This window comes from Artemia sp. Qi Xiang Cuo, chromosome 7 (assembly GCF_049724085.1).
Source record: "Artemia sp. Qi Xiang Cuo chromosome 7, ASM4972408v1, whole genome shotgun sequence".
NCBI lineage: Eukaryota > Metazoa > Arthropoda > Branchiopoda > Anostraca > Artemiidae > Artemia > Artemia sp. Qi Xiang Cuo.
This window is the reverse complement of record NC_142800.1, coordinates 42,037,458-42,048,256: the sequence shown is the minus strand read 5'-3', so window position 1 is coordinate 42,048,256 and position 10,799 is coordinate 42,037,458. Positions and strand designations below refer to the sequence as shown.

General features: G+C 36.5%; 1 protein-coding gene across 1 annotated transcript in view; it reads right to left on the bottom strand.

Moving 5' to 3' along the window:
- Positions 1–806: 806 nt before the first annotated feature.
- Positions 807–10,799, bottom strand: part of LOC148950286 (ATP-binding cassette sub-family C member 10) — a 132,684-nt gene continuing 122,691 nt past the window's right edge. The window contains exon 19 of the mRNA XM_089092286.1: positions 807–1,809. Coding sequence (XP_088948412.1) covers positions 1,695–1,809 — 115 coding nt within the window. The 3' untranslated portion in view covers positions 807–1,694. The remainder of the gene's footprint in view (positions 1,810–10,799) is intronic.

The window sequence follows — 10,799 nt, the reverse complement described above, 5'->3', positions numbered from 1 at the left end:
CTTTTATATCCAGCCTATCCCTGTTAGGGTGTTTATCCCAATTTAAATGGAAGAAGAACGGAAAAGGCTCTGGTGGGGGGGGGGGTATGGAATCCAGTGTGAAAGTTTTAAATCACCTAGACTTAGATTAAGGTGATGATTTGAGTATTCCAGATAGAGATGTTAGAAAAATGAATTAATTTTTAGAGATTTTGAATGGTTCTATCCTGCTTTTTAAGGTCATTAAAAGAAAAAAAGTTGAATGGCCAGGACAAGGTCTTTGGGTGACATATTGCCAAAGATCTTGGGCCGAACAAAAAGCAGGTAGTCTCCGAATGGGGTGGAAAAAGGTCGTAAGCAATAGCTTAATGAAAATGCGAGCTTCTTAGAAGAGTGTAATGAGAGAGGCCTTGCATAGGTTGAGATAAAGGAGGAACGTGCGCAGCTGTGTTGACCTCCAGCTGCTTAGTGCTGCAGTAAGTTGGTGTTAGTAGCAGTTATCAAACCATAATGAAAGTTTCAAATAAGTGCCATGAACTGATACTTATTATACTACTTCATTTGAAACAAAATGAATTTCAGCTATGTTGGGATTTCGATACATTAAAATAAAAATTTGAGTCCACACAATCATAAACGAAGGAGGGGGCAATAAAACGAAAAGTAATGAAAAAGATAGGTATCTGTAAAGTTGGGACAATCGTAAACTTTAGGGTCTTTTTTAGGGGTACGGGTCAAAAACATAACCCCACTTCACCCTGTAAAGGTGTTTGAACCGAGCTCTTTGAGTTGAATCATCTAATTCCTCTTTGATTTGGTCAATAATACAGACGTATATCGTTTATTAAAAAATACACCGCTCAAAATAACAAAGAGATAGCAAAAACAAGAGTAATATACTTTTAAACTATATAAACAATTTAAAGGGACGTCTTAATTACATTAAGACTAAAATTGAAGCAAAACCTAATAAGACTAAAGCCTAAGAAGCTCAAGGTACCAAGGACATCAAAAATAAAAGCTTTTTTCGCCCTGGACACATCTTGTGTCCCTTCATAACTGAAAACCAAGATTCCCTAAGATTTTCTCCTGATTGTTCCAAATTATACAGTTTTTAGGGCATTGTAACATTTTCGTCAGTGTTGCAGAGTAAAAACGGTAAAAATCAATATGTAAAACTATTAAGATAAATTTGACGACGCTTGTCTTCCGCAAAAATTCAAATATTAACACTATGTTGATTCTAAAAGACAACTGCAGCTCCAAAAGACAGCTATACCTTCCTAAGCTGTTCGGTACCGGCTGTTTTGAGCTTTTTTGCTGATTTTTCGCTTACGTTTCTTATTTCAAAATTTGGCACCCTCAACTACCGAAAACTGCCTGATTGTATAATGTAACTTTTCCCTTAAAAATTGAATTTCTGATTACTCTTAATTTTTTAAGATATATATGGTTGTGTAACATTCCACTTAACCAATCAAAGCGATCAGATTTCATTTTCACAGTCCTTGGTGATTTGAACTTACCGAATCTAGGTAAAAGCGTTACGGCAATATGAACGAAGCTATCATCTAAAATTGTAGTAGAACTAAAAACAACACTTTAAGATAAGAAGAAAAAGACCGGTAGGGAACGCATATATTTTTAATCTTTACGAAAAGGAACTCTAAAGGTACTTGTACACAGCAAATGCTTAAAGAAGAAATAAAAGAAACTTATGACGATATCCCTGCTTCAGATGCCAGGGCGGCAAATTCAGATTCAGGACTAGCTAATAAATTAGCTGGGGTGTCAAATTCTTTGATTATTCCATTTCCCATAACCATCACTCTGAAAAAAAAAAAAAAATCAATTATGGGAACATCGATATGGAAGTACGGACAAAGATATATACCTACACAGGCAAACACGAAACAAACAAACCTACACAGACACGGACACACAAAAACCCGTCACACAGACACGACACGCGTACAAACAAAGACGACTTACACAAAACGCGATGCACACACGTAACACAAACACGCGACACGAATAGATGCATTGCAAGAAATAACTCAAAAGAAAGTTTTCTACAAAAAAAAAACATTGAAAAAAAAAGAAAAGTAAGAAACGATATCAAAGCCTAAGATAAACATTAATAAAGTAACGTATCAAGCTTAAACTGAACCCTTCCTTTGCACAATCGTTCTTTTATTCTTTAAAATGGTTAAAGTTGAACAATTAAAACCAAATAGAAACATATACTAAAATGAATAATTACGTCAGCCTAAAAATGGACTGAAATTACTATGAATGAATAAACAAAACCCAAAACAGATAGAATTGAAAATAAATAATCGAAATTACCTTAAAAAGAACATAAACTGCTTCAAATAAAAAGGGAGGGGAGTAGAAAAATACTGGAATTAAGTGAAATCAATGTGCTATTTATTTGCCATACCCATAAAAAGAAAAACAAAGCTTACTAATGAAACTTAAAGGAAATTGAAAAGTGAGTCCTAGAAATAAATAAATTTAAGGGTTTCATTTTCGTTTTAACGTTAAAAAATGCCTTTTTTGTCATAATTTTTACTTTTGATTTCTTTCATCAGAAGTATAGAAAATTGATGCCTAATAATCGTTTAAAAGTTCGATTGGTAAGTTTTAAGCAACCGTTTAGTTTGCTGAAACAGTGTTTTGAATTTTTGAATCAATAAATGATTCGCTAATTGATTTTCATATTTTCAAAAGAACTTAATTTACAAGCCAAAAATATTGCTGAAAATTCATTTGGCTATATACCAGAGTAATGAGACTAAACTGCTTTTTTTTCAAATACACTCATATGTAAGAAAAAACAAACAAATAAAAAAAAATCCTGGTAGTTTTAGTGGTTCTTAACTTTTGAAAATTATAATAAAACTAAAAAAAAGTACTGAGGATACAATTTTAATCGAAACCGGACCAATTAATTTAAAGTGCAATTGGCATTCTTACCTTCGGAAGCATACAACCGGGATACACAGGGCAAGAAAAAGGAAAGAAGTGGAACGACAAAATAATTTATTTGTGAATTTTTTTTTATATTCAGCCCATACATTGCGTTAAATGATAGAAATAAAAAATAATTTTACATAGGACCCCGGGTTCACAAATTGCAATAAAGGGCCAACATTTCCTTTGTGCAAAGCCCCATAAGCCTACTTTTCTAGTTTTTGTTTTTCTTGGAAACGCTTTTATAGTACATTTTATGTTGTTGCTATAAATCCTTTGTTCTTTCCCATTATTTAAGGGCTAGGCCCCCACCCTCAATTGGAATATCCAAATAGCTAACAATACGTAAGGAGAGCTTGTTTCTCAGTGAGGGGTCGGGGTGAGAGACAATATTAAAGTTTAACAAATATAACACATGAACTTTACTTAAATTCATAATTTTCCGTCAGACAGAGGCTGAGGGGCTGAGTAAACTTTGAAGGCCAAGAAAATTTAAGGACAGATCTGGAAGTATTTCAAATTTTTGCAAACTATAAGTAGATTACGCAAAAGCGCAAATCGAAGTATGCAAAAATGTAAGTCTTCACAAATGTGTTGCAAAGTCTTTAAATATGTAAGTACGTTTTTCAAATGAAAGTAAAGGGAAGGTGCCAGGACACCGACACGTCAGGACCACTACCGTCAGGACATCGATGAACGTGACTGTCAATGAACTGACGGGTCGATGTTATGACTGTCGACGTTCTGACGGGTTGCAATTGTGACTGTCGATGTCCTGACGTGTCGATGTTATCACTGTCAATGTCCTGACGTGCCAATGTTCTGACGGATTTCCTTGTCGATGAAATGACGTTTAGTGCTTGTGACGGTTAGATGAAATGGTAGCATCCCGAAAGTAAAGAGCGACATTAAAAAATAAAACGAAGAGGAATTATTATTTCAACGCACTTTTATTCAAATGTTTGACAAGTGTTTTGTTGAAAGCATTTTGCAGGCAAATATAAGTGTTTTATTTACCGATGCCTTTCAAAGCATTTGTACTGATGAATGATTCTTGCGTAAGAGCATTCATGCTTGGAGTCTTGAAAACAAAACTGACTTAGGGTAAAGAGGAGAGGGGTTGAGGGGATAGCAGCCCCTCTTGGTCCAGGGAAAGGTTTCCTCAAAGTTTCGATGATCAGAAAATAAAAGAAATAAAGTTAAAGCTAAAGAAAATAACGGAGAATAAAGTTTTTGTCTAATTTTGGGAAGCTCATGCCTCCAGTCCCAAAATTTGGTTCTAGATTAGGATGCCCTTGATCTAGAAACTTTCAGATGTAAGTTTACAGCCGTTCAAGAAAAAAAAACTCTTTGGCCCGTGTTTGGGGCGCCCAGGCTCAACCAGAAAAGATTTTGCATATCTATATTTGGTTCCCATTCTCGGTCAAAATAATATTGGAACCAAATTCTGGACCCTTGTCCCCAGCCTTTTCATACAATAAAGTCTTCTTAATCAAGGAACATGACCTATGAGCTTCAGATCCAATAACAGTTTAGTTTACTCCAATTGTAGAGACCCCTCCCCCACTAAAAAATTTGAGGTCCCCTTGGCCAAGGAAACAATTCCTGAAAGTTTCAAGCAAGTCGGATAACATAATTTCAGGCACCCTTTTCGGAATCCCATGCCCCCACCCCAATGTAGCGGTTCTGTTTCCACATTAGGGTCCTATAAGCAAAGAGATGCATAGATATAGTCTTCAAGCTGCTTGGAAAAAATGTTTTATGGCTCTTTTTTTCGACCCAATTTTTGGATAAATCATTATTTTATTTTTCGCATTGGGGCACCATGGCTGAATGTTTATTGATACAACTTTCAAGACAATACGAAAAAATCAAGCCAATCGACCGATTGCCAATGAAATATAGAAAGGAACTCACCGAAATAGGATTTTCTCAGATATAATCCCGTCCCCATCAAGAATTGCAAGTAAAAATTTAATGATAAACCTGTTAACATGCCGACTGACAACTACTCGCTCCCTTTATTTTGTTTTTCTTTTTTTTACTTCCTACGATATATGCAGCTCTACGAGACATTCTCTGTGGATTATCACAAATACTACTGTGAGCTCTTTGTCCCTTCGTCCGAATTTTAAGTTTGATTTGACTCATTTCACATCAGGATTGCAATGTCAATTTTTGGATGTGGCAATCCAATTTTTTTCTTCTATTCAATGTTGTAATACTTTTGTCGCAATTGGATTTAATCATATATCGACTATACCACAGGATACTGTACCACAGGACTATGTTTGCCGCAGGATAGTTAGTTCAGACCACCTCAAATATGAAAAACTTTTAATATTGCTACCCAAAAGGGGTGAGCACTCCAATCAATCATACTATATTCTACATAAGTTCAGCTGAAAATAAGACGTCAGTAAAGTCGAATCAATAAAACTCGCAGGTGAGACACAAGCAAAATTTCTCTGATATGAAATTACTTTTTTTTTTTTTTTTTTTTTTTTTTTTTTGCTTAGAAAAGTTGCCGGATGGTGAAACCAAAATATTTGGGCTTTATTGATTAAATTTGAAGTTTTGACTGTTGTTATATATTTCTGTATTTTAATTTTCATCATAAATAATTCTGGGTAACTACTATGTTCAACCCCTTCCTTTTTTGTACAAAAGAATCCTTTTGCACATTTTTAATTCTAATTTTAGATTCGTTTAAGTTTGTTTTTCTTGACCATTAGGTCTGTTTCACTATATATTCCAATACCGCAAACTAAAGCATTGACTTTGACTAATGATGCAAAATATGCTTTTTCATGAAATTAATTAAAAAAAACTTTTTCCACAAAATAAGTTTTTCAAAAAAAGTAAAGAATTCCATTAAACAAAAAATGAGCAAAAATAAAATCAAATTATCTATCAAGCGTGAAACTACCATAAATCAGCATCGATAAATAAATGAAACCCAAAACGAACAGAAATTACAATAAATAACCGAGCCAAACTCAAAACGAGCAGAAATTAACATAAGTTAGGGCCAAAACCCCTATGCCTTCCCAAGGCCAGAATATTTTTAATTTTATAACTTTAATAAATCAAATAATATTAACATTTTGATTACCAAATATCAGAATATGTATATTAAACTGACAATGCACATTCATATGTATTTTTTTTTCAGTAAAGTGCATATTTTGTTCTGGCCTTGGGAAGGCAAAGGGGTTTTGCGCCCAACTTATGTTAATTTCTGCTCGTTTTGAAGTTGGTTCGGTTATTTATTGTAATTTCTGTTCGTTTTGGGTTTCATTTATTTATCATTGCTGATTTGCGGTAGTATCACGCTTGGTAGATTATTTGATTTAATTTTTGCTCATTTTTTGTTTAATGGAATTCTTTACTTTTCTTTGAAAAACTTATTTTGTAGAAAAAGTTTTTTTTAATTAATTTCTGTTCGTTTTATATTGACATAGTCTTTTCAGGGAAAAAGAAAACCTTTGCGTTTTTTTAAGACTTTATAGTTTGCCGTGCTATTTATATGCTGGAGAAAATTTTTCAGCAATTTTTAAAAACATGCACCCTTTTAAAAATCTGGACACAAATAGAACTGTTTAATTTAGTTTCATACCTCCTCTAGTTGACCTGAAATGGAAAACTTGATACCATTCGCAAAAAAATCTATTTACGTTCTTTTATAGCTCGGATACACTTACGCTATTTTGATTTGGTTAAATTTTAAGAGCAGAGGTAGCCCCAAAAGTTTGAACATAATACCCTCAGTCGTTCTTGGGATACTGCTGAAATACCTTATTGGGAATTGGCATTAACACAGTGCATTTTGATTTAATCTTATGGCAACCTTTAGTTTTTAAACATAATGGACAAATGAGAGGGTGGGCGGGAGGGTGGGAGTGGGAGGGGGATTAGTTGCCCTCCAATCACTTTCGACTATTAAAAAGGGCATTGACCGTTTTTATTTTCAATCGAATGAGCCCTTTTCGAAGTTCCTACGACAACTCTTTTGATGCGAAGTGCCCTGGTCTAAACAACAGCAAAAAAAAGGAGAAAAATAATACATTATACCCACATCGATCTTTATTATAAAAATGTCAAAACTTTCAATCACTTTCGACTATTAAAAAGGGCACTAAGCCTTTCGATTTCCAATCGAATGAGCCCTTTTTGAAACGACAACACTTTCTATAAACACCTTATATGCTCCCAGAGCATAAATTGCAACCCTTACCCTAATTTCCAGAACTTTCAACTACGTTAAACAAAATGGCTATCTCAAAATTTTGATTTGATGTGTTTGGGAAATGGTTGGCGTAAGCGGGGCAGTAGTCACTCTCCAGCCACTTTCAACTATTAAAAATGGTCCTAGCCCTTTCAATTTCCAATCAAATCAGCCCTTTTGAAGTTTCTACGACAAAACTTTCAATAAAAATCTTATATGCCCCCAGGGCACAACTAGCAACCCTTGCCTTCAGTGCTGGGGGGGAGTGTCATTCTCAAAGACCTAATATCCGGAAATTTCTACGGCGTGAGAGGGGGGTTAATTACCCTCCAATCAATTTCGACTATTACAAAGGGCACGAGCCCTCTCAATTTCGAATTGAATGAGCCCCTTTTGAATTTTTACTACAACTCTATCTATAAAAGCCTATATGCCCCCAGGGTAGAACTTACAACCTTTGCCCTTGGGGCTCTGGGGGGTTTGTCACCCTTAAATACATAATTTCCGGAACTTTCAACTACGATGAACAAAATGATTATCTCTAAACTTTGATTGAATGTTTTTGGGGAAATGATGGGCATAAGAGGGGGGTTTAATTACTCTCCACTCACTTTCGACTATTAAAAAGGACAATTTCAATTCCCAATTAAATTAGCCCTTTTTGAAATTTCTACAACGACTTTCTATATAAACTTTATAGGCCCCCAGGGCATAACTTGCAACCCTTTCACTGAGGGTTCTGAGGGGGTTATCATCCTAAAAGACCTAATTTCCAGAACTTTCAACTACGTTGAACAAAATGGATATCTCAAAATTTTGATTGGATGTGTTTTGGAAAATGGTGGGCGTGCGAGGGGGGTTAGTTGCCCTAAAATCACTTTCGACTATTAAAAAGGGCACTAGCCCTTTGAATTTCCAATAGAATGACCCCTTTTTCAAATTTCTACGACAAAGATTCCAATAAAAACCTTATATGCCCCCAAGGAATAACTTATAACCCTTTCCCTGAAGACCGTGGGGGGAGTGTCCTGCTCAAAGGTATAATTTCATGAACTTTGAACTGCGTGGAACAAAATGGCTATTTCAAAATTTTTATTGGATATATTTTTAACTTTCGACTATTAAAAAGGGCACTAGCCCTTTGAATTTCCAATCGAATGAATTTCCAACTACGCTGAACAAAATGGCTATCTCAAAATTTTTATTGGATGTGTTGGGGGGAATGATGGGCGTGAGGAGGGGGGGGGCTAGTTGCCCTCCAATCACATTCGACTATTAAAAAGGGCACTAGCCACTCCAATTTCCAATCGAATGAGCCCTTTTCGAAGTTTCTACGACAACTTCTTCGATAGGAAGTGCCCTGGTATGAAAAAAATAATACATTGTGCCAACATCGTTCTTTACTTAGGCAGCGCGATCGCGCTGCTTATGATTTATACAACAACTTCCTATATAAACCTTATATGCCCCCAAGGCATAACTTACAACCCTTGTACTGAGGACTCAGAACTTTCAACTATGTTTAACAAAATGGATATCTCAAAACATGGCTTGGATGTGTTTGGGAAAATGGTGGGCGTGAGAGGGGCGTTAGTCGCTATCCATTCACTTTCAACTATTAAAACAAGCACTAGCCCTTTCAATTTCCAATAGAATGAGCCCTTTTGAAGTTTCTACAACAACACTTTCAATAAACACTATACATACCCCAGGGCATAACTTACAACCCTTGCCCTGAGGGCTGTGGGGGGAGGGGTGGTCATCCTTAAAGACCTAATTTTCAAAACTTACAACTACGGGGAAGAACCTGGCTATCTCAAGGGTGTGATTAGATGGGTCTGGGGAAACGGGAGGCGTGAGAGGGGGGTTAGTTGCCCTCCAATCGCTTTTGACTATTAAAAAGGGCACTAGCCCTTTGAATTTCCAATCGAATGAGCCTTTTTTGAAGTTTCTATGACAGCGCCTTCTATAAAAAACCTTATATGCCCCCAGGGTATAACTTACAACCCTTGCACTGAGGGCTCTGAGGGGGTTATCATCCTAAAAGACCTAATTTCCAGAAATTTCAACTGCGTTGAACAAAATGGATATCTCAATATTTTGATTGGATGTGTTTGGGAAAATGGTGGGCGTGACAGAGCGTTAATCGCTATCCAATCACGTTCAACTATTAAAAAAGACAGTAGACCATTTAATTTCCAATTGAATAAGCCCTTATGAAGTTTCTACGACAGCGCTTTCAATAAAAACCTTATATGCCCCAAGGGCATAACGTACATCCCCTGCCCTGAGGGCTGTGGGGGGAAGGGTTGTAATCCTTAATTATCTAATTTCCAAAACTTTCAACTACTTTGAATAAAATGGCTATCTAAAAATTTTTATTAGATGTGTCTGGAGAAATTGTGGGCGTGTAAGGGGTGTTAGTTGCCTTCCAATCACTTTCGACTATTAAAAAGGGCACTACCCATTTCATTTTCCAATCGAATGAGCCCCTTTTCAAGTTTCAACGACAAAGCTTTCTATGAAAACCTTATATGCCCCCAGGGCATAACTCATAACCCTTGCCCTGAAGACTGTGGGGGGAGTGTTCTGCTCAAAGGTATAATTCCCTGAACTTTGAACGTCATGGGACAAATTGGCTATCTCAAAATTTTTATTAGATGTATTTGGGGAAATGGTGGGCGTGGAAGGGGTGTTAGTTGCCTTCAATTCACTTTCGACTATTAAAAAGGGCACTAGCCATTTTAATTTCCAACCGAATGAGCCCTTTTTAAAGTTTCTACGATAACGCGTTCTATAAAAACCTTAGATGCCCCCTGGGCATACCTACCACCCCGGTCCCTGCGGGCTGGGGGGGGTTGTCATCCTCAAAGACCCAATTTCCAGAACTTAAAACTACGTTGAATAAAATGGCTATCTCAAAATTTTGATTGGATATGTTTGGGGAAAAGGTGGGCGTGAGAGGGGGATTAGTTGCCCTCCAATCACTTTCAACTATAAAAAGGGCACTAGCCCTTTGTCGGTAACTTTTTGTTAGTCGCATTCCAATCACTTTCGACTATTAAAAAGGGCACAAGCCACTCCTATTTCCAACTGAATGAGCCCTTTCGAAGTTTCTACGACAACTTCTTATGCCCTGCTCCAAAGGAAAAAAATAATAATAAATAATACATTGTGCCAACATCGTTCTTATATGCCCCCCAGGGCATACCATAAAACCCTTGCCCTGAGGGTTGTGGGGGAGTGTCCTCTTCAAAAATATATTTTATATCTAGAAATCAACTACGCTGAACAAAATGGCTATCTCAAAATTTTGATTGGATGTGTTTGGGGGAATGATGGGCATGGGGGTCTAGTTGCCCTCCAATCCCTTTCGACTATTAAAAAGGGCACTAGCCACTCCCATTTCCAATCGAATGGGCCATTTTCGAAGTTTCTACGACAACTCATTCGATACGAAGTGCCCTGGCATGGAAAAAAATAATACATTGCGCCAACATCGTTCTTTACTTAGGCAGTGCGATTGCGCTGCCTATGATAATGTCAAGGTGACACAAAGGTTGGGCAATAGGAACTGCGACACTTTCATCAAAACCTACAAAATAAATCTAAAAGT